The sequence below is a fragment of the Protopterus annectens genome, chromosome 15.part0, assembly GCF_019279795.1.
Source record: "Protopterus annectens isolate FY-2018-M chromosome 15.part0, PAN1.0, whole genome shotgun sequence".
In the NCBI taxonomy this organism is placed as follows: Eukaryota; Metazoa; Chordata; order Ceratodontiformes; family Protopteridae; genus Protopterus; species Protopterus annectens.
Genome location: NC_056749.1, coordinates 396,337,707 through 396,365,654, shown reverse-complemented (window position 1 = coordinate 396,365,654; position 27,948 = coordinate 396,337,707). Strand labels below are relative to the sequence as shown.

Sequence of the window (27,948 nt, the reverse complement as noted above, 5' to 3'; positions counted from 1 at the left end):
TTGAGGTAGGTAGGGTTGGGTTTCATCGGAAGTGGGACAATACTTCTTTCCTTAAAACGTGACGGAACTTTCTTCATAGCAAGGGATGATTTGAAGATGTCTATCAGTACTAGACATAACTGATCAGCACACCCCTTCAATATCTTGCCAGATATGTTATCTGATCCAGCAGACTTCCTGGGATTCACCTTCTTAAGCTGAAGTCTCACCTCCTCAGAGTTTAAGGTGAGGACTATCTCCTCTTTGTCAGTGCTTGTTTTAGAAGGTACAGTGGTGTTCCCCTCCTTAAATCTGCCAAAGAAGTTCATTCCATTTAGGAACTCCAAGCTGTCATCACACTGAGGTGTCCTGGTTTTATAGTCTGTGAGCTGCTGTATCCCCTGCCATACGCTTCTTGTGTCCCTCATGTCTTGGAAGCAGATCTGAATTTTCCTCCCATACTCCCTCTTTGATGCCCTTTTCTTTGTCATTTCTCTTTAAGGCTATGTTTCTTTCCCTCAGTAGCTCACAGATATTTCTAGTGAGCTGGGTCCAAAGACTGGGAAGAGGGAGCCCTGAAGGATGGAAGACCAGATCCTGAAGGGGATCCAGTATCCAAGGGGGATACTTCAGGTGAGGCCTTAAAATGGAAACCATGGCTAACTAGGCCAGAAGGGGGCAATGACGATCAGGGAGGTCCTCAGGCATCACACTTTCTGAAAAACTTTGGGGATAAGAGGGTAAGCATAGAGGAGACCCGGAGGCCAGTCATGGACTACAGCATCCCTCGGTGACTTTCTGGGAGGGGGGATCAGAGTGAAGTACATGCTGCATTTGTTGTTGGTGGGGGAAGCAAAGAGATCCAGCATGGCTGACACCAATGGTCGAAAATCTGCTTCACCACAGTTGGACTGAAGGACCACTCGTGATGACTCAATATGGTTCTGCTGAGTTTGTTGGCCAACATGCTGTAGTGCCCGGGTATATGTGATACAAGAAGAAAGCACCTGGAGGGCATTGCGCATTCCCAAATTTTCATGGCTTCTCTGCACAATGGGTAGGATTGTGTCTCCCCCTGTTTGTTGATATAGCAGACCACTGCCATGTTGTCCATCTGAACTGCAATCTTCCCCAGAGGGAGGCAATACTGAAAGGCTTGCAGCATTAGGACAACTGCTCTCACCTCTAGGACATTTATGTGCAATTTGATCTCTATGGGGGACTATGTGCCTTGAACTGTTTTCTCCTGGAAATGCCCCTCCCACCCCAACAGGGAACAATCCATGGTCACAGTGGCCTTGGACAGATGAAGTGAAAAGGGCCTGCTTAAAATGAGATCCTGAGACTGAAGCCACCAAAGAAGGTGCCGTCTGCACACTGGCATCAATTTTATGGACATGGACATAGGTTGAGACAGAACAGACCACTGAACCAGCCAGGGTCCACTGTAAAATCTGCATATCGTGCCTTGCTTGTGGCATAAGCTGTATCTGAAGAACAAAGTGGACTGGAGGATTCAAAAGATTTAAGACTTGCATGACCTGCTCTCGATCAGCTGTACTCTGTGAAGAGGTAATGCTGCAATCTCTGAAACAGAGTCTAGCTGGACTCCTATGAACTCTAACTTCTGAGTCGGGACCAGAGTGGACTTCGAGAGTTTCACTGAATTCCCAATTGGCTGAACAGGAGAAAGACAAATTGGATGGCTTGTGACAGTCAAAGACTCGTTGGTGCCATGAAGAGCCAATCGTCGAGGTACGGAAACATCTGGAATCACTGCAGCCTCAGGTGAGCCACCATCACTGCCATACATTTGGTAAACACCTGGGGGGGCTGTGGTGAGTCCAAAGGGCAGGGCTCTGAACTGGTAATGACTGGCCCCTAATCAGAAGCAAAGATGTCTCCTCAAGTGCCTGTGACAGTAGGCATCTGGGAGATCCACTGAGCACATCCAGTCATTCTTGCATAAGAGAAGCAGAATGGACTGAATAGTGACCATCTGGAACTTGGACTTCTTGACCGACAGAGTCAACTTGCTGAGGTCCAAAACAGAACGCAGATTCTTGATCTTTCTTGGCACTAAAAAGAAGAAAGAGCAAGTTCCAGGATCCTCTTTGTCCTGCTGGAACATCTTGGATGGCTCTTTTTTGAAGAAGTTGTTGAACATCCTTTAAGGTCAACTCCGTCTGACTGGGTGGTACATCGGGGAGATAACTTCGTGTTGGAGGGGGTTGGAAAAAGGGAATGAAATAACCCCAGGAAATGATGTCTAACATCAATGATCGGAGGTAATGTTTGTCCAGGCTAGTGGGTGAAGGGAAAGATGACCCCCACTGACTGCCTCCAGGACAGGGCAGTCGGGGAACACTTCAGGAGCATTGAAGGAGCTGCGCAGAGAAAGGTTCCCTGGAGCTCTGATTATGTGGATCCCCCGCATCTGGGGTGGTACCTGCCATTGAATCCTCTCCTCCTGCCTCTGGGAGAGGAATCAAAAGGAGCATCCTGAAAGGAAGACTGTGATTTCTGGAACCACATCTTCTTAGCTCCTCACTGGGTCTTGGAAAAAGACCTGTGAGGAGTAGAAAACTTGATCCCAACAGCAAACAAGGTCTTTTCTTTCTGCTCACTATGGGTTAGAGTCTCTTTCACAGAAGGTCCAAAAAGGGTGGACCCGTCAAAGGCAGCATTGGTAAAAGATGCTTTGAAGGCTTCTGCAAACCCAAACAGTCGTAACCAAGCATGCAGCCTTATAGCTATGCCGGCACATGCCACTCGAGAGGTAGCTTCTAATGCATTGGAAATTAACCTTATCGAGAAATTAGCGAGGGACATCAGAGTAGAAAGCCTGGGAGACATCTTCTTGAGGTTCTCCTCTGGCAACAACTCTATAAAGGAAGTGGTGAGTTCTTTGACAAAGTCCCTTTGAACATGGGTGATTTGTGCCAGGTAATTGTCCTCAGTCCAAAGGTAGCTGAGGCAAACACACACTTCTCATGCCGGTCAATCGCCCAAGACTCCCTGTTTGGGGGATGGACTGTGGAGGTCTGCTTTGCCAGCTCCTTTTTAGTGGTAGCGGCAAATACGATGGCATCGACTGGGACTCTTGCTCCAAAAGGGTTGGTCCATGGGAGATTAAGGAACTTGTCAGCTCACTTAGGCACTGGTTCCACAGTGTAGGGTTCTTTCCAGGCCCTGCGGGTGATAAGATCCACCAACTCATCAGCAGGAAGGGGGGCACCCAGGAAGTAGATGGGCCTGTCCCGAATGCCTTCAGAAACATAGACTCCTCTGAAGACAGGGGTTGGGGAGACCATCCAACCTTTTGACTCAGGATCTTAAGGATGTCCCCAAAGGAGACATGGTCGGACGGAGATCTGAGGGACCCATCTCCTTCATCGAGGTCCATGCCCTATGTGAGGGACTCCATGAGAGAGTCCAAGTGTCTCCTCTTGCACTTTCTCTTATGAGATGCCTCCTCCGTGGGGGGCTCCGGGAAGGACTCAGAAAATGCTGAGACCCCATGAGGGGAGGAAACCCCTGAAAGCTAGTACAGGAGGGCTAACCCTGGACAGGATGGGAGGCCACATCACCCAAAGTACAGAAGGCCAGGGGTGAACCTAGAGGAATGGGAAATGTCACTCCAGTCCTGGAGAAGGTCCTCTCTATCACCCTGAAGGCCGAAGAGCTGGAAGAGATACTGTCCCCATTCCCGGAGTGCGAGGCCACTCAGAAAGGAAGAACGGACCATGATACAGCACCACGACCCCCAGACGATACCGGACCGGAGTTGTTTAGGGTTGAGGCCCCGAGGGGGAGGGATTGATCTGAAAGGCCAGGACCAGACCCTATCCCCATGGAGCTGGCACCAACTGCTCTGGCCTGGGGCCCACTCTGGCCCAAGGGCAGGGAACAGAGCAGGCCAGGGACCCTGACAGAGTTGAGAAAATGGGCTACTCAGCACCACTGAGATATGTCCTCTGGTTTCTGGGTCCAAGATTCCAAAGCCCTAGAATTGGAAGAGGAGAATGGCAACCAGGGATTGGAGAGTCTCCCCTGGCCGGATGGGCTTGGGACGCCAGAAGCCCCAATTCTATCTGGGCTTTGAGGAATCTCCTCATCATCCTGTCCATATCTGGTGGCAACAATCTCCTAGATGATCTGGAGGAAATGGAGAAATGGGTAGACTTGGCTGGGGATCCATTCTTGGACTCCAAAGACCTGTGTCTACACTCCAGAGTTTGGTTCCGAGGTCTAGGAGCCGATGGAAACAAATCCTTGGGGGATCCAGGTGAAGCCAAATCCTCTGTAATTATACGAGGACCTGACAAGCCTGTCGGATCCGAAGACAGAAGCAAACAGATCCAACGAACTGTTCAGATACGAGGTTGGTCTGGTCTTGACCGGATCTGAGGGCCTCTGATCTAAGGAGGCCCTGGATCTGGTAGAAGAGTCCATAGATCTGGGATCCAAATATCTCAGATCCGAGATAAACTGGGCTGGAGTCGGATCTGGAGATCTAGAATCTGACAGTCTAGGTTTCTTTGAAGCCACAGAAGGAATGGAAGGGGCCTTCTGTTTGGCATCAGAAGGGGAAGTCTTGGAGGGGAAACATAAGGACCCCCCCTGAACCATACCTTTAAGCAGTAATTTATTACGGTGCTCTGCCAAGGCCTTGGGATTGAATGCAGCACAGACATTGCATTCAACCTCCAAATGAGAAGCCCCTAAACAGTACAAGCACTCTTTGTGTGAGTTGGATAAGGGCATCTTCTAACCGCACGAGGAGCATTTCTTAAATTCTCAGACATAAGTGAAGGAAAAAAAAACAAGGGAAGAAACAGAGAAACACTACTTGAAGAAGACTGAAACAATCTAAGGGAAAAAAGTCACCAAACGCCTAACTTATAAAAAGGAGAACTACCTTGCCAAAAAGCTAGGATGTCTAAGGGACAGGAGGTAAAGAAATGACTACTAACACTAAAGACCAAGTCTAAAGTTAAACTAAAGCTAATGCTAAGTTTAAATTAATTCCAACTAAGCCAAAAAAAAGTTATAGAAAGCACTTATATGAGCGAGAGCCAAGGATCACGTCTGTAGCAGAACGTGGCAAATGAAGTCTGAGGGTTAGAGGTCAGCAGGTGATTATGGGAAAGGAAGGAGTTTGAGCCTTGGATCTGTGTAAGCTAAAGCTGCCGGCTCGGATCAGATGTCAGATCCAAGACTCTACTGTGAGGAATAATGACATGGATAACATCAGAGCTTTACTATTAATCCTTTCCTCTTCAGTAAACAAAAACTATAGACTAGAATTGTTTTTTCTTCCAAAGGGAGCTTATCTGCCCAGCAAAGGAACAGTACAAGCTGACTAACTTTGAAAGACTCAGAGGAGTGTATTCTTCAATGGCAGTAAAGCTCTAAAGAGCTTGACACCCAAACTTGTCTTTTAATCAGTTCAGTTCAACTCAAGCTGCTTGAAAATTTGATGTACGGAAGGTGCCCTGAAACTTTGGAAGCTGGACGACTCTTACATCCTTGGCAGGATATAAACCATTTAGATAACACTACTGCAGTAGTGATCAATACGATGAACATCAAGACTTTTGTCAGTCAGAATAATGTGCTTTTAAGATTTAAGCAAATTGATCTGGAGCATTTCTTTTCCTTTTGTTTTTGTATACTAGTTCTTTTAAGTTGCCCTCTTTGTGCTGTTTCTCATGTTAATGCAGTTTTACAGAAATTACTTGTGTATATGAGGGGTAAAACAACTGTGCTTTTCCTCTATACTAAGAAAATGTATCACTGTAGAACAGGCTAGGAATATATTATACCTGGTATTTTATGCCAAGCCTAAATTACTGACTGGTTGCAGTCTTCTGTCTACCAAAACAGAAAAGGGAAGTCAAAGCTATTGTCAGAGAGGTGGTGAACCCAAATGGCACTACTTTCTTAAATGTTGGCAATATAAATCATTAAAATAATTAAGTACATTATACTACTGGCCAGAGCTGTCACAGCAAGACGACTGTGAATTGTATAAGACGGGGACTGTAAACTTTTTGGTGGAATTAAAACATGAAAAGACAATTTACAGACTGTTATGATACAGCCTACACTTATTGGTATGTTATCCCCTCCAAACTGCTATTAGAAGAAATTTTACTAAGATGACTAAAGACAGAACATCAGCATAACACATAAAACAAATAACATTAGTGTTGCTCATTAAACTTGGTACCGAATAGTTTCATAAACATAATATACATGATCAGAATGAAAAATGTGCCTGGAACTGCAAAATCAGTGATGGAGAAAGAAAGAGAGGGGACAGCTGCACAAGGCAAGCAGAAATGCTAAACTTGCTCTGAATGACAAAACTTTTTCTTTTTTTTCACCACAGCTTCATTTTTAAGCACAAACAGAAAAAAATACAGAGACTGGGATGCGAGTGCAAAGTTTGTTTTGAATTTTTTAAATTCTACTCTGAGATGGTTTTACATACTTTTACTACACTGTCAAGACAATTGTGCTTAAAATATAATATTTAAAGTGTATTGCTAGGCTTATGTCACATGCAAATGCAACATGTTCCTGTTACAAACTACAGTTTGAAGCTGTGGGCCCTGTAATAAAATCGTTAATACCACTTCATAACAAAAGTTACTGTATTAAATTTAAGGCTGCTCACAAAAAAAAATCTGCTTCCAATATTTTAGGTTACTAATTAGTGGTGTACTCTTCAAGTATTATAGTCCTCAATACACTGTTGTCCATTATGTGTTTAGCAACATCTACTTAGGGAAACATTCTACTGAAATCACCTTTGCATGTCTTCTGTGATTTTTTAATAATTATTAATAGTGACAGAAGTGGGACAAAGTGTTCTTACCTTCACTATTTCACAGTCAACATTTAGTTCTGCTGCAACTGCTTCTATTTTCTCTCTACAAATTGAGCCCAAACTGGTCATACCATTGTCCCAGTACTTTTTCAGTGCAGCCAGATCATGGTCACTAAACAGAGTACGTTCCTGGAGCTGAAATATATTTTAAATATTAATTACTGTTACCATCTGTTTTAAAACCACCGGTTTTCCTACAATTAAACATTTCTTTGGAAAAGATAACAACACATACATCCTTACCTTGTATCAGACATTAATATGCAAGATACACAACACTTCTAGTTTGGCAGGCAGGTTTAATGCTTCAGTTATTTTCCGGTCAAACTTACATTCCTACTTTGTATAAGAAATTAATATGTACTGATTTACAGTATATCCAGTTTGAAAGAAATATTTAATTCTTTAAGTTTTTGCCTTCCAGTGTGGGTTGCAAAGTTTCAGCAGTGACTGATACAGGGAAAAAAAAAACATCTCAAGTTGAGCTCAGTTAGCGTTTTGTTAGTTACGTAAGTAATAGGTAATAATAAATCCACAGCTCCAAGAAGTGGCCCGAGACTTAATAAAGGACAAAATATTCTGAAAATACAATGCCAAACTATTTCCATCTATAAACAAATGAGTTGCGTATAGAATGGATGCTGGTTTAACTTTCTTTTTTGCTTGCATCTTACGGCTTTGCTATGCCCAACTAGAGTAGATATATGTGATGTACTTGCTTACAGTGATGAGGCGCTAACTGCGACATAAATTATCCCACTGAAAGAGTGGCACAGTTGTTGAAAGAATTAACCATGGGAAGGAAAGATGAGGAGGCCATGCCTGCCCACCTGTCTCAGGGCAAAGGCAGAATGAGAGATGCATCCCTATAAATAAGTCTCTTGTGGAGACTGGGTACTATCACATGCTGCCTTCCTCCAACAGGATTGGGCAAGAGTTATTGTTACTTACTTATTAGATTTGTTAATAGAATAGGTCAGCTGTTGCATGAAGCCTTTTCAGTCATGACCCACACCACAAGACAGAAAGCAGTATATCAAGACCTTACGTACTATATATATAGTAGGATGTATTAGTATTAAATATTTAAAGCATTATAAAGGCAATAAAATATATACTGTTACTTACAAAGGGTGGCTAGTAGAAGTTTACTATAAAGTGAGGGGTCTTACCTTTGCTCCCCTTCCCAGTAGCATAGCAGTGACTATTGCCTTAGCCACACACAGGTAACCAGTAAACAACGCATGAAAAGATAATAAAGTGATATGAAGCTAAAACGTCTGAACTATGTTAGATAATAGCAAGACTGATATTAACAAAATTAAGAAAAGGAGCATGGAAGGTGAGGAGCAATGCAATAAAATGAACTGTCTGAGAGTATAATAGAACTGGCGTGAGAAGTGATAAGGGGTAAGATATTTAAAAAATAGGAGAGCTAAATTAGTTATCTTCACTATGAAAATGGGGAAATGAGAATGCAAGGGTCAATCAATATTTATTTACTCCTTTAATTATTTATTTATTTATTTCCACTTGCCTACCAGGAAAAGTCCAACTGGGCCTAAACATAGCCCGTTTTCAGCAGAGGCCTGGGAAGAAAAGCTCCACAGAGTACAATGTTGTAACAGTGCAAAATTCACATAAGATACACAATGTATAAAGTACAATATTCATATAAGATACATACTGCGAAAGTAATACGAGATACATAATATTGAAAAAACAAGGATAAAAATAAAATGGTTTAAATAGTTATTATGATAATAAACATTTGAGACAAGAAGTTAGAATAGTAGTATCTGATAAACCATGTTCAATTAAACATTTACAAAGGCAGACGCTTTTTAATTAAACCTTCAAATTTCTTCTGAAGGTAAACTATTTAAATTTCTTTCTTTCTGATGTTCAATGGAAGGAGATTTTGGTACATATGTAAAAAATGAAGCAATTCTCCAACCCACAACTGGATGGACATATGACACAGAAAAACACACTTACCAACTCTGAAAGGTATTGGCAAGTAGAACATCACAACGCTGGGAATGTAAGCTGGCAGCATACACAGAAAGTGAAGAAAATAAATGCTTAAGTTGGTATACTTACTGTGTCTGCACGTATGCTTTTATTTAAGTGTGTGCCCTTGCAGAATTTAAGCAAACTACCCAGGGTCATACGCATAAAACGAATAAATACATATGAAATGCACATAGGCACAGAAACGTTACTCACCAGCAATCAAAAATAAATACATAATTACAGTTATCCTATCAAATGAGTCTGCATGTTGCATACACAGAAAAATAATACAAAGAGAACAGTGTGTAGACCTGATCCTCTAATCTCTTACTAAAGCTGCTGTCTTCCATGCTATGCCACTGAGTCACCTGGGGAGTTTTTGCTAACACCAACGTCTCTAAACAGAGACATAGAAGGTCATAGGTATGCTTGTAATACTTCCAGTCACAACATTCTACTTGCCACCATCTTAAAGGCCCATTAAGTGGGATATCTGACAGCTTACATTAGATAAGTTTTTGATCAGATATTTAGGCTTCTATCATTAGATAGGCGATTGTGTGAATCCTGCTGGCTGGAATCATTTATTTATTAGTTTTTTCATGAATTGCTTTAACAAACTGATCCCTTTGCAGGATTAATCAAAATGGTGTTACTTTTCAGGCCATAGGGAATATTTCTGATGCTTAGTTTTTGTTTTTAGGAGTATGAAGGCTAGTAAATAAAGAAGGAAGAGGGTACTGTCTGAAAAAAACTGCCAATTAGCCTTTTGTCAGCTAATGCAAAGATGCATGTTGTTGCTTGCTAGGGCTCAGAATCTACAGAGTTTGCATGAGTTGAGTGTTGTAACTACAGCAGAGAGCTGTTATTGAAAGGTTTGCTCAAATGTTGGTATTAATAACACTTCAACCAACCTTCTAGACTCAGAAGATGACTGCAGAGTTAGTAGCAGACTTTTAAAACTGGCTGCTACTTTGTTACTCATTGGCAAAAAATGTTACCTGTAGGAGAGGGTAGGATCTAACCATGGATCAAATATTTGTATTATGTAACTTTTTTTGATTATGTTTCCTTAGAGATTACGGAGGCTGATGATTGGTGTGTTGGTCTGAGGACAGGGACAACATCCCTCTTATTCTACTAACCCTCCCCCTTGAAGGCATGTCTGACAATAAAGAGGAAGTAAAAACTTACAGCATTCACAAATGCTTCAAAAGGTCAGCAGTATAATTGTCCTATCTCTCCTATATGACTGGTTAGTCCTAAGGATTTGGGACATACCAAGGCACTGCCACTGATGCACAGGAACCAAGGAAGATACAACCAAAAAAGCAAGCGGAAGGTCCAAAAGCTGCAGCAGTTAGGATAAAAAATGCAAACGAATGAATGAATGCATTAAACATCATTTCACACAAAGGTTTCCTGCCCAGCATGTTACAAAGTTCTCTAACTTCTCTCTGGTTTGGCAGCTTATCCTATTTCCCTGATCCTCTTTACTGACTGACTAGTAATACCAGCATTTAAATTCAGTACTCAACCTGGACCAGACTCGGAATTGCTGGAAACATTTACCTTGTCAGAAACCAGGACAGCCCGAGTCTCTATACCTTTTTCCTTAGACTGGGACTATACACCATTACCTTCCAATCTCATTTTGCTGACCCTTCATTATCAGCCCCCTCCTGTATTTACGATAATTTTTCATACCTTCTTCCTTTTCCACATTCCCCTACTTCTGTCCTATTGGCATACCCACACTCTTCAAACTCTTCCTCTTACTGCCTCCCCTGTCTATCTCAATTTAAAGACAATATAATGATCACATACCTCTCATGTCTTGTTTTACTAGTTCATTTAGTTATCACGTATCTATATCAATGTGTACCTGAAGTAATATGAAAGACTATGTCTCTGCCTTGTTTACATACATCCATAAGGATAACCAGATTTTAGCCAAAACAAGCACAGGTCTACAACAGGACCCCGCTGGACATTTCATTCCAAATGTACATTTTATAGATTATATAGAAAATCTAGTAAATTCCAAGTGATGTCAGACAAGTAGGGTTTCTCTTTGTTGACAACCCATACATTACAGCAACAATCACCACAAGGATATGTCTCTACAATCATGATGGCAAACATCATCAGAGCATATAATTACTATATATTTTGTTAACTCTGGTTACTGAGGGAAAAGAAAGGTTGACTTGTGCACTGGCAGTGTAACAGTGTATTTTTAACTCTGAATGCACTGTGATGCTATGCGGAGTATGAGAGACCCTTTTAAGACATGGCTAGTGCTAAAAGAAGTGGCAAATCCATCTAAGCCTCAAAATTACATGGTCACAAAAATACAAGATGTGATAAAAATCACAGAAATAAATGCTCTAAGTCTGTTCTAAAACAAACAGAAATATAAAAATACAAGAATAATTAGACTTTCAACCCTAGCTGCTTAACCTGCTATCTCTGAAATACACACTGCAACTGCACTTGGCGTTTATTTACAGCAAGTTATTTGATTCTTCATCTCTGTGGTTAGAATTTACTAACCCAAAATGCAATTTTAGGATCCTAACTGTTAACAAAAGAAAGAATAAATTGCTTTCTGTGAAGACTCAATATGATTTGAATGAAAGACTCAATTAAAATGGTAAGCATTTCTTGACAGGATGTTGGCAATACTTACAAGGTTCAACAATGCAACAAAGAGTAGACGGCAGTTGGGAACATGCTAACCAGCTTTGGCAATGTGCCATCCTTTGGATTAGATATTACATAGAAGCCCCATCCCTGCAAGTCTGGTGGCTATTTTAACGGAAGTGAAATGTGCTTGGCCACAAAACACTGGCACTAGGGAATTCAATAAGGCTTCTGTATGACAACACTATCCTTTCATTTGGTTACAATTCATACAATTTAAAAATGAGTTTACAGCATAAAAGTAGATGCTAAATAAGGTTCAGGGATTTATGAAAGTGGTCTGAAGCTTTCATCCTCAGACAAAGATGACACAGCACACACTTCAGAACAGCAGAGGGCTTTTACCACTGTAATGGGTGTCATTTCTTACAGTCATAATGCTCCCTGCATACCACTGTGATGCACTTGCATTAATAAGCTGTGAGCAATCTGTGTCCTTCAGAGAGAAATAACAAAAGAGCCTACCAACCAGGTAAGATTCACAAAACCTTACTATACTCAGAGGTGATCCAGCATTATTGCTGTTAACTGGCTTTTTCAGAGACATAAAATTCACATACATGTAGGACGTAGTAATTGAACCATATTCTTACGGATGGTATAAGTCCATAAATGACTGTCTTAACCATTACATAAATCTTTGCTATAAGTTCATAGGTAACTACTAGGCTAGCTGCCCTTGTGGGCCATTTTAAGCCTGGACAGTGTCCCTTTTGGTATTTGAATTAACATATCACATTTAGTAAGAGATTGGCCTCACCCATCCCAAGGTTGATAATTATATATTACCACTAATGAGAATAAATGAGATCATACCATAGATAATTTGAGGGGATCTATGTACGAAATAAAGCATTTAAGAGCTTCCTCTGTCCATTAGTAGTACAGGGATACATAATTATCTATCAACAGATATACATATCTACTATACGTGTATACCACACATAATTATCTTTCTATGAACTTTTCCAGATATATGATTATTTTCTGCAGGAATCCAGAATGTCTTTAGCAACAAAGAAGTGCACAATACAGGGAACATGTTCCTTTTAAATGAGAGTATGGGGTTTCTATGTTTCAAAGCCACATTCTGTTACATAAAGTACTCATTTTCTTTTCCAGTGGAATTCAAGGTTGAAATGAAGAGTCTGTAAGTGTCCATTTTCAGAAAGCCAAGTAACAACTTGTTCAAAGAAAAGCTTTATTTGTTCGGTGACCTAAACAAGAGTATACAATAAGCTCTACCTACATGTGCAAATACATACAGTTCTAAAAATAGTATTGCAGTCTTGTAGACTATACAAATATACACTATTCATCTGTTTTACCTTCTGTACTCTTACATTCCAAATGACACACCACTATATTATGCTCAGAGAACTTATAATTTAACCCACATGAAATGCTGCTTAGTTGTCTGTGCTGACTAGTACTGATCTGATAAAATTTATGATCAACTTTATTATCAAAATAATTTTTTAAGGAAGTCAGCATTTTGACAAGATGACCAGAAGGCAGCATCTAATTATGTTAACACACACAAAAATCTAATTCCTATTGTACAGTCCAAATGACTATGTATTAAGAAATGTCTGTATAAGGAAGCCCTGTTTTTACTGCAGTTTGTATGCATCAGCAGTACGTGCAAAGAAAACTAAGTCACATAAGAGGTGCTATTTATGACTTATGATACTGTATAACCTTGATTTTTATTTCATGAGCACTCTTCGGCATTAGGACACTATAACAAGAGAAACTGGCACTGTGAACATTTGTAATTTCAAATGCTCTTTTCTTTCTATGCCAACCAAAATTCTGGTGATGTGGGGTATGCATGTCATCATTTAAGCTCCTACTGCACTTTAACCATTACAGATAAATAATAAAAAAACTACATATAGTTAAACAGTGCAACATGGAGTCTTAATATAATTTTTTTTGGGAGGGGTAGTACAAATTATAATTTCTGACTTATGATATGCAACATGCCACACTTTTAACATTATCATTTTATATAACATAGCTACAACCATTTTAATTTTAAAAGGGATGCAGTGGTGATAAAAACAGACAACGACACAGCAGACAAAGCTAAAAGTCCCATTATTTAAAAGGACTTCTTCTTCTTTCGGCTTTTTCCCGGATAGGGGTCGCCACAGTAAACAACACAAAACCGGTATTTAAAAGCCATTTACTAAACTATACTACAATGTTTTTTGAAAGGGTTGTCAGAATGGGTAATGGTTGAAGAATGTTCTAAGAGGTACTTAAGGCACAGTACACCAGGAAGTCTGTAAGAGTATCATTAAAAAAAAAAATAGGAAAATGGAAAAACGGAACAAAATAGTTTGCATAATGAAGTTCAAAAAAAGCAGCCAACAGCCAATGCACTATCAGAGGGAAAAAGTCAAAAATTGGTTTAAGTAAAACATAGGCCTGGCTACTCATAAGCATAGCGGGTAGTTACATAAATGCATTCTATCCACTATGTTTACCTCCGTCATTGCCATGACTGACAGATGTAGGCTGTGGTAACAAAGAGCAGGGTACAGAAGCCTGATGGCTTTAAGAATGGTAAACAAGTATGTAGTGCATCCACTATGTTTACCTCCGTCATTGCCATGACTGACAGATGTGGGCTGTGGTAACAAACAGCAGGATACAGAAGCCTGATGGCTTTAAGAATGGTGAACACGTATATAGTGTTAAGTGCTGTCATTTTGAACAGTAAGGAATAATGTGCCTTATTTAGTAAATGCTTGGTTACAAAAGGTGCTGTTCCCTGCTGTGCTGGTGGCCAGAATACCAAGGGGCGATTCATCAAAAAAATCATTAGGCATGACGGCAGAACTAGGATCATTATCATATTAAGGAAAAGAGATGATAAGGTGCTGTGGGAATCTGGCATTATCACTGTGCGGAGGAGGGGAAAAGGTGTGGTGGTGGTGGTAGTAGGAGTGTTGCCTGTACCACACAGAAATTCACTGCCCACTGCCAGTACTATTTTTTCTTATCATGCAAAGGATGTTTCTTTTTGTTTGTTTTTTAAAGAAGCACTTATGACATTTAGCTCTGCATGCTGAACAAGATATCAGGAGAAAGTGGTACAACAGTGCTGGAAAGTGTTACACTGTCTGCATGTACACAGTTGGATTTGTTGGAATGAGTCCATTGGAACCAGCTCATATGGAGATGCAGCAGTGTTTGCTAACCTTGTATGATCCTCGGTGTGTCATTTGCATGTGTACACAATGCAAGGAGTACTATGGTCACACAATGGTGGAAGACTGCATACAGGATCATACCTCACAGTGTATCACTTTGTATGAATCATGCAGATCTTTAGTATGCCATCAGCCTTACCCTATATTTACAAATAACAGTCAGACAGCACAAAAGAAAAAGAACTGCAAAGCCAGAAGGCATAAAATATGTTTAGTCCTCCCTGTTCATTTAACCCATCTATCTACTTGTGACACTGCAGACTTTACTTGTTTTCTGGTAGTGTTTTGCAGTTTTGTCCACAAATCATCTTTCTGCAAAGACTAAGAATGCTTTCAGCTGTTCTCAGTTTCTATTAGTTACTCCACTATGAGATGTTCTGTGTGAATCAGAGCTTTCTCCTGTGGTCCTGAAGCCTGTCACTTTTCTGTATAACACACAAAAATGGGTTTAAAACAGCACTGGTTCTCAGGTATCAGCCTGATGCAGCCAACAGCAGTTTCAACAAATTGGTGTAGTTTTAAATTTGATAATGGGCTGAAGTAAATTCTGGGTGAACACACAGTTTTTTTATATAAAAAAGTTCAGAATCTCTGATGAAGGGGATACACTTTTAAAATTTCTGCTACATGCAATACTAAACGTGGTATATATTGCATATTGCTTGAAATTATGTAAATTCTATGTTGGGAAAACTGATAGGACACTTAAAGATCGAATCAGAGAACATGTATATCATATTAATAGAAGGGATACAGTTAGTGCACTTTCTAAGCATGTCAGCAACAATGATGATGGACATATTTTTAAGTTTATTGTGATAGGAAAGGTTAATGAAAATATCAGAGGTGGTGATGTCCGCAATACAACTGAGGCCTTAGAAGCCAAATGGAATATTAGACTGAAAGCAGGCTGTGGGCATGGTTTAAATGACCATATACCTCTGAAACCTATTTTAAAGAAGAGACCACTTTTTCGATGAAAACGTTTTTCATACATGTTTATACTTTAAGTATTAGTTTTTAATATATGCATTTTTTAATATATATATTTTTTAATACTTTTAATAAAGTTTCATGTGTATTTTCAATGCATTATTATGTATGATTTTATATTTGTACCACTGTCTTTAAGGAAATGTGTTTATGTGGCTTTAAGTAAAAATATCATGTGACCAGTCACTGGCTGTTTTGCATCACTTCTAGAGTATAAAATGATGCTTAAATGAAACATTGTTACACCTGACGGAGTACACACCTATGAAAGTGCTAGTGTTGTGTGTTTGGATGTCGTCTGTTCTGGAATAAACTACTTTGAAACTGGAATCTGCAGCCTGCTCCTGGTCCTTCTTTGGTTTGTTTACATTTTACTACTGTTTACTCAGGCAACGTGAGGCAATAAAGTTTGACTGTAAACATCCCTCCAGGTATATGTCTAATGATTTATCTTCTGGTCTCTAATTGGCCCACCCTGTTTGACTTTCAGCATCCTGGCTGCTTGCCAGTTGAAGATGGATGCTAGCAGAGTAACGTATGTTCCGCTGCTACTCTGGTAGGCTGGACCAAGACTGAATTACTTTTCTGGCAGTGCCTAGCTGCAAACAGCAGTTTATATGTAGCCTACATTCAAAAGGTCTTTTAGCTTTTAGTCTCTAAAGATTCCCTCTTTCTAAACTTTGCAACCACTTTATATTCATACCTTAAGACATGGGGAAAATATACAGCTAAGCTGCCAAGACTCAACTACAAGCAAAAACTTAACCTACTAAACTTTGACATGACTGTTCTGAGGCAGCTTCCTTTACTGCAATGAAGAACATGCTCAATATCTTAACAATCTTAGTTATACCAGTACGTCCCTCTATTACAATGAGATACAGGTTGTTGGAAATAAAGTGAACCATTTATAACAAAAAAAAATTACGACAGTTGAAAAAAAAAAAAGTAAGAGCTGGATAAACTGCAAGCCAGAATTAAATGATTAAATGTCCTCTTTTCTATATCCCAGGGAGAAGAAATTCCTTCTTTCTTTGGAAAAGAGAGTCCATAAGCCCTTGATTGTCTTAGTGAACTTTTTCTGAATCTTCTCCAGTTTACATCCCTTTTTTTTTTTACAGAGCCCAACCCAAAATAACAATATTAAAGTTTACTCTTTACCCTTGAGTTGAAGAATGGAATCAAGAGAGAGGTTCATATGGAATGGCTTTGCTAACAACTCCAGGGGACTTTTTTTAATCTTAGCCATGGTTCCTAAATGTATCTAACATGATTTGATACCCTTGGGTTATTTTAAGGGGTGTATGTAGGTTTGGGCAAAGGTGATCAAGCATTTGCTTGTTGCCTCTGTCTACCATAGAGATAGGTGCAGAACAGGGATACATTTCCAATTCTCCATCCTCTGGTCCACGTTATGCTTGAATTGGGTTAGGGTAGAACTCTGCTTCACATGGATGGGAAGCCTGCTCTAGAGAATGGGAAGTCTGAGACACATACCTGTCTCTCTAACGTGCTCTACTTATGATGCAGATGAGGTTCAGATTCCAAGATCAGGTAATTCTGATGCTGTATTTTGGGGGTGTGCGACAGGTCCATCAGAGCGAGATTAGTGGATGCTTTTTTGGCCAGGCATAGATCACCTCTCAGCAGTCTATAAGAGACTGAGTACAGGAAAAGGGCTTTGATGCGGACCATGCAGAACATATTGTTTATGCTCTGCATTATTTTTATGAGGAATCTCTGTGGCTGCTCCACTTGTTGCACATGCCTGGTCAGGTACATACTGAAGGAGGTGTTCAACTCAAAGACTGGTCTGATGAGGACCAGGTACAGCAGAACAATGACATCCTTTGACCTAGATGCCATATCCTTGCTTAAAAGTTAAACAACATAGAATAATTTCCTTACTACTGCAGACATATGATGGTCGAAGGCCAGGTTACTGTCTACATGCATTACCAAATCCCTGATCAATGGCTCTACTCTTAGAAAATGTATTATCAATGTGGTAGTTACTGGGGTAGCAGTCTTTCTAAAGGATGCTATTAAGCATGTCTTGGCACTGTTTTACAGACATTGGGTCTAGCACCAGTTACTGGTCTGTGTCAGACCTTCTTGCAGGGTATTTGTGTCTTTGGGAAGTCTGTGACTGAGCCTAGTTTGCAATCATCTGCAAACGTGGTCAGCCAGAGGCCCTTGCCCTTGATGTTGGCTTTGACTTCAGAGAAGTACATACTTGAAAGAAATCAATGAAAGAAAATTATCAAAACATTTATTCTGGGTGCTTCTTTGCAAAGTTTATCTTTATGGAAAGTAAATGAATGCTTTTTATTTGTTTTAAACTCTAAATCTTCTTAAATTATGCCGCTCTCAGATGATGCAGATTTTTACATCTTATTTCAAAGAACCTCAGCAGATGCACCCATTCATAGGGATGTGTTTTTGTTTTAAACTAAGTACAGTCTGTAAATGTATGACTGTACAGTCTGCTGTCATTTATTAATGCGTAGAAGTGGCAAAATAGCTCTTAACCTTAAAAAACAAATCAATAAAACTGTAATGGTCTCTACCTGACAAACTATTCTATAGGTATTTTACATCTCTAATATTCTCAGTCAGCTATGTAATTTTCCATGATGAGCATTTACTACCAATTACTGCATCTCACAAAGCATTCCAACCATTCAGACTAGGGATTTAGCTAGAAAACACTGCTGAGGCAAAAAAAAAAGCATTCCTGTTCAGCAATGTATCTGATGAGATGACTACCAAAATCACAGTGAAAATTCTTTACAGTCAAAATTTCTACTTGACACTTGGTTGATAACTTTTTACGGACAGACTAGCTTGAACATAATAAAGAATACTATATTAAAAGGCCAGAGTACATGCATTTATGCCGAAAGTCAGACGTATTTGAATATAGAATAGAAATGTCTCAATCCTCTTACATACAAAATACATTTCATGCAAATAACAGGAATATGGAATATATCTGACAAATTATTTTATATGTGCTATGAAATTCTATTATAATCAGAATTGATGCTAAGTTCTTATGAAAATTCAATTTAGCTGGAGCACAAGGACATTTGTGTGTCTCTACATGGGAAGCTGTACAGATTTACTAGCAGCTAATAGAGCACATCTAAAGTGCTGTAAAATGTAAGGCTCATCAGAAAAGCAAACACTGAAACTTGCAAAAACTTAAAATACTTTCTTCTGCAATATACTTTCTTCTTTAGCCAAGAACCACAACTTTAAGTATACTACTTAAATGGGCTTAAATAATGTACCCCTGGGTGATGATATAAGTGCAATTTCCTAGAACTGTTTCAGACAAAAAGACCACAAAAGTAGCCAGACTTCCATACTTCTTGTATTTATTCTGTACTATATACAGATACGCACAACTCTGTTTTTTAAGAGGGCTCAATGTCAAATATAATAAGAAGGTTGCAGTTTTAATAGATTAAGGACAGCTTGGCTTTGAGAAAATGTTACCCTAAAACTGTTATATTCAGACGTTTTGGGTAGTTTCCTTAAACAACTGGATGACTTCTGTCTAGTGAAGTTCATTTCACCAATGGTGAGCTTCCCATTCAGTTTTCCATAGGACATCACTGCCTGTGTGTTTTTCAAAAGTGTGCTGACAGTGATTGATTTCCATATTTTTATTTTTCATATTGGTGTGACATGAAGATGGTATATGTAAGTCTGTGGGGGGGGGGGGTGAGGTGGGGGCTTAATTGGAATCTGGCCCATAGTTTGGATATGTACACTTCAGGCACTGTACAGTTAATGAAAGATCTTAGGCACTACGCTACTCTTACAACAAAAGAAAGCATCTTCAGGATTCAAGACTAGAGTTTCCTCTGATGCTGGCTGAAGGGAGGATTTCAGTAGCCAGTATGATAGTAAGCCTCCCCTTCAGAGCTTGTGTCCCTGTAGATAAGAATTTCGGAAAATCTCTGGAAAAAGAGTGAGAGAGAGAGAATCCAAATGTAAGTATGCAATTGAAACAATGGACAGCACCAGTAGTGAAAGTCGCAGCATTTTCTGTGACCTCAGTTTCACTTTCAGCAAATCCGATTCTCTCATATGCATAATAAAAACTCTGGCTGTTCAAGAAACACTTTTTTTTATTTTACTTTTGTTTACCAGGTTTGTCTGACAAGTTTTATTTGGAAACTCCTTTACAGAGCAAGTCTGGGAAGGCAAGCTCCAACATATTACAAATATCTTTAAACAGATTCTCAGTAATAAACATGAACAGACATTAGGTAAAATACACTCACAATTACACATTCATTTGGTAATTACATTGCATTCATATGAAATAAAGGCAACTACTGAAATCCTAAGAATAGGTACATATACTGCAATTCCTCATTGTACAAACTAGGCATCAAATACAGTAAAAGGAATGTGCAGGAGTAGAGCTGCTTGTAACCTAAATCATGTGGTGACATCCACCCTAATCAAGGGCAAAACAACTATTCTAAGGACAGCAATTCCATCAAACTCAAAATAACCCTGCTCAACAACCACCACTAAAATCTGATCTCTGGCTTTCAACTCTGTTCAAGTAACCTTATATGTATTTGTAACAAGCTGACAGAATTACATGCCTGTGGAGCATATTACAATCCAGACATGCTGTCATCACAGAATCCTGACTGGATCACATAAGATATAAAGGATAATGAAATCTCTCCTGATTATAACCAATATCTCCCAAGAAATCATAATATTAGCAGATATAAATATTTTTAGCCAAACCATAGCTAATGAAATCCCAACAAATGACAAATTTATATGGGTTTACCCAACTCACCTCTACTAGTCAGATAGAACAAATCCATCAAAAGGAATTTCATTTAAATTGTATCCTTACAAATAAACAAGATAAAATAAATGATACCGATACTACCCTGATGCCCTTAGTGACCACCTGCCTATGCTTACAATACGAGAACACATTCATAAACAAAAACAACATCTCTATAACTTTGCTTGCAATCTGTCCACATTCAACAGGATGTGGTCATTACAAACTTAAAATTAATAAACTGAGAATGGTAAACACAGTCAATCGAGATGAAGCAGTAGCACTATTTAACACAGCATTTCTAAAAATACTAAATGAGGTTGTACCCATAAAGATGAAAAAATGAAATTAAACCTGACTCTCTGGTTAACAAAGGGAGTTAAACAGTTCATGAAAAACAGGGATAAAGAATGGAGAACCTGGAAAAAATCCAGTACTGATGACAACCAACAAAAATATTATCAGTTTAGAGATACTATTAAAAACCAAAATCCAGTCTGACAAAAAATTACTATACAAAATTACAAACAACATATCAGAAGAATCCCAGGATATTCTGGTCCACAATCAACCTACTCTTACAACCAGCCCACATGACGCAACCTAGCCCCAAAACAGATACACCAGGTGACTCCACTGGCAACTAATTTAAATCCCACTTTGTAAAGTCTGTTCTCGCTCGCTTTCAGACTCACAGTCTTCAATAACTAGAATGACACCTCCAGACCAATCCCAACCTCAACTACCAGAAACTTCCTTAAAACTTTGAAACCCATTAACTTATCAGATGAAAACATAAAAACAGCTGCAGATGCTCTGACATCCCCCGTGTCCATCTTAATAAACAGCTATATTAAGGAAAACTATGTTCCAACTTTAGAAAAAAAAATCCTACATACTTCACCTACACAATGGTGGGAACTCCACTGACCTGTCCAGTTACAGACCCATAGCCACCCTACCTCCCCTGTAAAAAATACTTGAAAACTGTATACAGTCCCAAGTTCTTACCTACGTTACTGAATATTAACCATCTTCCCCTACATTGCATGGTTTCCATTTACATATAGCACCAGCACTGCACTACTAAATTTTTTTTACAGCACTAAATCAGAGCAGAAACAATAACCTTGTCTATTCCACATACCTTTCTATGTCAAAGACTTTGACATAGTGTTACAGGAACTGTGACTATGCAAGATGTCTTCTCTAGGCTTTGATAAATTCTCACTATCTTGATTTAACATTTACTTTTCAAGCAGACAACAAGCTGTAAACTGGCAAAACATCATGTCTTCCATTCTCCCAGTAACTGTGGGAATGCCACAGGCCTCTATATTAGATTCACTACTTTGTAATATATTCATTAACGACCTGCAATTAGCAATCAAACAAGCAACCATCATCCAGTATCCAGATAATGCCACAATCACATTTTCTGACAAAAATATAGTTGAAGTACAACAGCATACCCAAGAAGCTCTCTCACAGATTAAGACTTGGATAATTGACTCACAGCTCTTTATAACTCCCCAAAAAATCCAATTTTGTCTTATTCATCCCTAAGTAACTATCTGACCAAGTAAATTCCTTCTCAAATCTATCATCAAACAATATTAAGACAGAAATAGTAACCCATATAAAGCTAAAAGGGGTTACCGTTGATGAAAACCTAAAATTCGACCACCACATAAAACAGCTAAAAAGGAAAAAAAACATAAAAATTTGGAGCTTGCCTTACAGTCAAACCCTACCTAACAGAGCAGGCTAGGATAAGCATTGTTTCATTTCTTCTTATCTCTACTTTCATATACAAAGCCTCCAATCAATTTACAGTCCAATCAACTCTCCTTGCTTGACCAGTGCTATAATAAAATTGCAAAATTTGATGTCAGTCATTAAGAACACATTGCTGCCTCACACTAAAGCGACTTCAGTGACTGGCATTGAGGGACTATTTTACCCGTTCACAGCTTGTCAAAACCCAGATATTTGACCCAAAAATGCTTATTCTCCAACTGTACAGTCCCAAAAGATCACTACTACCTACTGACAAAATGTTGCTAATTGCAACGAAATCAAACAATACTCCTGGAAACTCTCTCTACTCTTCCTGTCTCTAGAAAGCATGGAATTCCATAACACACTCCTCTCTCTTACAATATTAGAAAACAATAAAGTCTTTGAAATTACATTTAAAGGATCACTTAAAAATACTTAGCTATGCTCCTTAACATCTCTTGGATAAACTAAATGCTGCCTCTCCCAACCACTTTTCTAGACCTCTACTCAATAAATATCTTTCATACTCCACCTGGTATCACCAGAATCTGGTCTACTACTCTTTGTACTTCAAAGAGCTTCCCATGCTTATTGTCAGCCTCACAATTTACAAACATTTTTCTGCCTTAAAACTTTGTAAGAAACTCTATTATATGACGGTCATGAATCTGTTTTCATTTTTGCTGTCCTTAAATGTAACATTGTATATTTTCATTCTGCTGTGTACTATTTCCATATCAGGTGTAAAAAAAAATTATTAGAAGTATAGATGTGGAGGCCATCAGTCTCATACAACTATGCAAATGGTTGCTGGGAAATGCTAGTAAAACTAATCGGGTATTATATGGAAGACTGATTGTGGGGCATAGGATTCTGAATGAAGACAAACAGTTTGATGACATGGGAAGCTGTCAGTAAACGTGGAATTTATCTTGAAGATGTATAAGAGCAGATTTACTGATTTGATAGGTGAATTTTAGTTGTGTTTTAAACACATCTGCATTTTGAATGGATTTCAGTGGTAGTAGGGTGTAGTTCCATACCTTAGCAGCACTGTTTGAATATATACTTACCTGCAGTATTACATGACTTGGTTATAGTGAGTTGCCTATTTTATTACAACATTTTTTTAAGTCTGGACAATTATGAGACTTAGTGAAAATGGGGGTAACACAGAGGAGATGGCATTAAGTAAGTAGAGGCTATACATCTTCTGGCTATGTCAGTGAGGTAGGACTTTGCTCTGTATAATATAACTAGTTTTTGATGAGTTGTTTTAACCATGTGTTGGACATGTTTGGATGTTTTTTTCTTTTTTTAACCATAGTGCTCGAATGTCAACTGGTCATCTATGATGCCATCCAGTAATTTTGTGTCGATTACATGTTCTATAGTGGTGCTGATGTCATTGATGAAAAAGGGAGTACTGATGATTTGGTAATGATATATTGTTGGGTAAATAGCAGTAATTAAGTTGTATTAGGGTTTAGTACTAGCTGTGAATTTTCAGTCAGTAAGAAGAATTGCTGTGTAAGGTCTTAAGAGTTTAGAGAGAGGTTTGGCAGGGCAGATTAGGATAGAGACACCAGCGTTTTGAACTAGGATACCATATTTTGTTGTAGTGTAGAGGTCATTGATGAATATGTTGACAAATACGGGGCCTACTATTTTTGTGGACATCAATGGGCACAGGCAAGAAAGTAGAAAAAAATCACTCCCATTTCATTGCTTGTGCTTGGTTTGAGAGGGAGCCATGGACCTACTGCAGTATACAGTTAGTAAGCCCTAAGGATGAGAATTTATGTAAGAATTTCTGGTGAGAGAAAGAATCAAAAGATTTTGATAAACCTAGGAAGAAGATGGAGAAAATGTATCTGGCATTTCCAAAGGAACTGATAGTATTAACAAAATTAACAAAGTAGTAGTTGTGCTGACATAAGGATGGAATCCATATTGGGTTCTATTAAATAGTTGAGAAGTTGCGTATAAATACATTTTCTATTATTTCTGATAGGGGTGACTTCTGTTTGAAAGATGACATCACAGTCTGCTTGGCAACCAATAAGAGGTCTCTTGTCAATACTGTTGTCAGAATGTAGAACTAATCAAGTCACACTATATAACTGGTTCTAAGTTTGTCTTGTTAACAGCAGTTAAGACTTCAATTTACTACTTCAGGATGGTCAGAAGGGCTGAAAGCAGCTTTTGGGGGATATATCTGGAATATACTTATTAAAGACAAGAACACATATGCAAGCAATATAACTACACTTACATTTCTAATCAACTTTTTTTATATATATAATTTCTGGTTTCAAGATTCTAATATTCTGAAAAAAAAGGTTTACATTATATAGTGTATACAGAGTTCAACTAAAAAAAAAAAGACATTTTATTGCCTATTGCCATATGATAAATACCATGAAATATAGCATCAGTCCCCCATGTTTTTACTTTTTCGTTTTTATATCACTCATTTAATGACCATCCCATCTTGCTTAAAGACTGTGACATGGAGGTGCATCTTGATGCAGAAGATGACATTTTTCTACAACATGTTTCTGTCATCATTGGGAGTTCCCTCTAATGTTGATTTTGTTTTACTGGTATAAAAGCAATATGACGTAGAAAACAGAAAAGGCTACTGGGGGAAAAGACACTGCATGGCAAAAGACTAAAAGAAAACCTTTCTTGCACTCAGAAATAGCTCTTAAATCCAGTCTTAAGTCTTCATTGCAGGTACCTATGAAGTCAGACTACTAATCGAAGATGACCAAAAAAATGTTTTCAATGTATATAAGTATGCTGGAAAATATGCAAACATAACATAGCAAAAGAACAGGACTCATTAGTAACTTAAAATCCCCAATAAATCTGTGACCAGTCAATGTAGTTTACTACTTCTGAACTTGGTCTGGAATCACAGACACCAGATATAAAATGCACTTATTCTGACACAAAAAAAGGATTACAAGTAGAACCATTTATTATCCTTAGGCAACTCAGAATGAGAGCTGTGTAACAGCCAAGGTTTAATATTATAGCAAGAATTAAAACAAAACTCTAAATGCACATATTTTCAAGTTCCCATTCTCTATTTCTAGTATTGTAACCGAAACAACTATGCAATGGTAAACTGCAAGTGATGGAATGCTGACCTAACAAAATACAGTGGATATAAAAAGTGTACACACCCCTGTTATAATGCCAGGTTTTGTGATATGAAAAAAATGAGACCACATAAATAAATAATTTCAAAACTTTTCCCACCTTTAATGTGACCTATAACCTGTACAATTCAGTTGAAAAACAAACAAATCTGTTAGGGGAGAAATATAAAAAATAAAAAAACATACAATAAGCTAGTTGCATAAGTGTGCACACCCTTCAACTAACTAATACTTTGTTGAAGCACCATTTGATTTAATTACAGCAATCAGTCTTCTTGGGTAGGAGTCTATCAGCATGACACATCTTGACTTAGCAATATTTGCCCACTCTTCCTTGCAAAAGCACTCCAGATCTGTCAGACTGTGAGGGCATCTCTTGTGCACAGCTCTCTTCAGGTCACCTCATAGCTTTTCTATTGGATTTAGGTCTGGGCTCTGGCTGGGCCATTCCAAAACTTTCATTTTTTTCTGATGAAGCCATTATTTTGTAGTTTGGATGTATGTTTGGGGTCATTGTCATGTTGAAAGGTGAAATTCCTCTTCATCTTTCTACCAGATGCCTGAATGTTTTGGGCCAAAAGTGACTGGTACTTGGAACTGTTCATAATTCCCCCCACCTTGAGTAAAGTCCTAGTTCCAGCTGAAGAAAAGCAATCCCAAAGCATAATACTGCCACCACTATGTTTCACCATGGGGATAGTGTTCTTTTGGTGATGCAAAGTGTTGTTTTTGTGCCAAACATACCTTTTGGAATTGTGGCCAAAAAGTTCAACCTTTGTCTCATCAGACCATAACACATTTTCCCACATGCTTTTGGGAGACTTGATGCATTGTTTTGCAAATTTTAGCTGGGCCTGGATGTTTTTTCTGTGTAAGAAAAGGTTTCTGTCTTGCAACCCTACTCCATAGTCCAGATATATGGAGAATATGGGAGATTGTTGTCACATGTAGTACACCAGTACTTAGCAGAAATTCCTGCAGCTCCTTCAGTGTTGCTGTAGGTCTTTTGGCAGCCTCCCTGACCAGTTTTCATCTTGTCATTTCATCAATTTTGGAGGGACATCCAATTCTTTGCAACATCACTGTTGTCCCATACTTTCTCCACTTTTTGATGGCTGTCTTTACTGTGTTCCATGGTATATACAATGTTGTGGAAATATTTTTTGTACCCTTCTCCTGACTTGATACCTTTCATCAATGAGATCCCTTTGATGCTTTGTAAGCTCTCTGCGAACCATAGCTTTTGCTGTAGCAGGCAACTGAGTAAATGTACGGAAAAATCCTACTATTACAGCTGAACTTTATTTAGGGTTAATCAGAGTATCTTTAATTGATGGCAGGTGTATCCGCAAGAAGACTGAATGCTGTAATTAAATCAAAAGATGCTTCAACAACGTATTAGTTTAAGGGTGCGCACACTTATGGATAAGCCACAAAATCCGACTAATAACTAGGAACTTGTAAATAAAATACAAATTTATTCTTATCAAATGAAGCGCTTTTCGTTGGCACAAATGTGTCAACTTCTTCAGATTCAAAACAGTTTTGTGAAATACACACACCACTTAAAACAACTTACTCTTGTCATGTGATCAGCATCAGCTGCTGCTGCTGTTCTAGAGCCTGCTCATATTTAAAGTGATATTACATATAAAAGTTCCTTGGCTTACAGTTATTAGTCGGATTTTGTGGATTATCAGTTTGTTTTTTGGTTTGTCTCATGGCGTCTGGTGCACACTTATGGAAACAGTTTATTGTATGTTTTTTATTTTTTGTATTTTTCCCCTAACATATTTGTTTTTCAATTGAATTGTACAGGTTATAGGTCACATTAAAGGTGGGAAAAGCTTTGAAATGATTTATTGTGGTCTCATTTTTTTATATCACAAAAACCTGGCATTTTAACAGGGGTGTGTACACTTTTTATATCCACTATACGTACATGAAAGTCAATGATGACAAAATGAATTGAGCCATTAATATATATGGCGATGAATAATATTTTGAGAAATGTTTTGCTTTCTCAAGTAAAAACAAATCAGAAACACTTACTGTTCTCTTTCTGGAACATCCTGATATCCAAGGCACAGTGAGGTTTCCTGAAATCTGTCCAAAGAAGAAAAGAAATGTCAATATTAACTTTGTCAACCATTCAAGAAAACTAAACTCAATGACAAAAACAAGGGAGGAGAATCCATACTGTGCTGAACATTTATAACATTATTTTGTTTTATTCCTCCACTGAACTGACTGGTCAAGTGCACAAAGTGGCGACAGTGTACAGGTGTTGTCTACTACAAACCTGTATTCCAGCCCCCAGAATACATTGCTGATCAGTTTAGCTTGTTC

General features: G+C 38.6%; 1 protein-coding gene across 2 annotated transcripts in view; it reads right to left on the bottom strand.

Moving 5' to 3' along the window:
- Positions 1-27,948, bottom strand: part of HDX (highly divergent homeobox) — a 587,780-nt gene that overhangs the window by 391,683 nt on the left and 168,149 nt on the right. For both annotated transcript variants that reach the window (XM_044057137.1, XM_044057138.1), the window contains exons 4-5: positions 27,652-27,705; positions 6,866-7,012 (exon numbers count right to left, since the gene is read on the bottom strand). In XM_044057137.1, coding sequence (XP_043913072.1) covers positions 6,866-7,012; positions 27,652-27,705 — 201 coding nt within the window. The remainder of the gene's footprint in view (positions 1-6,865; positions 7,013-27,651; positions 27,706-27,948) is intronic.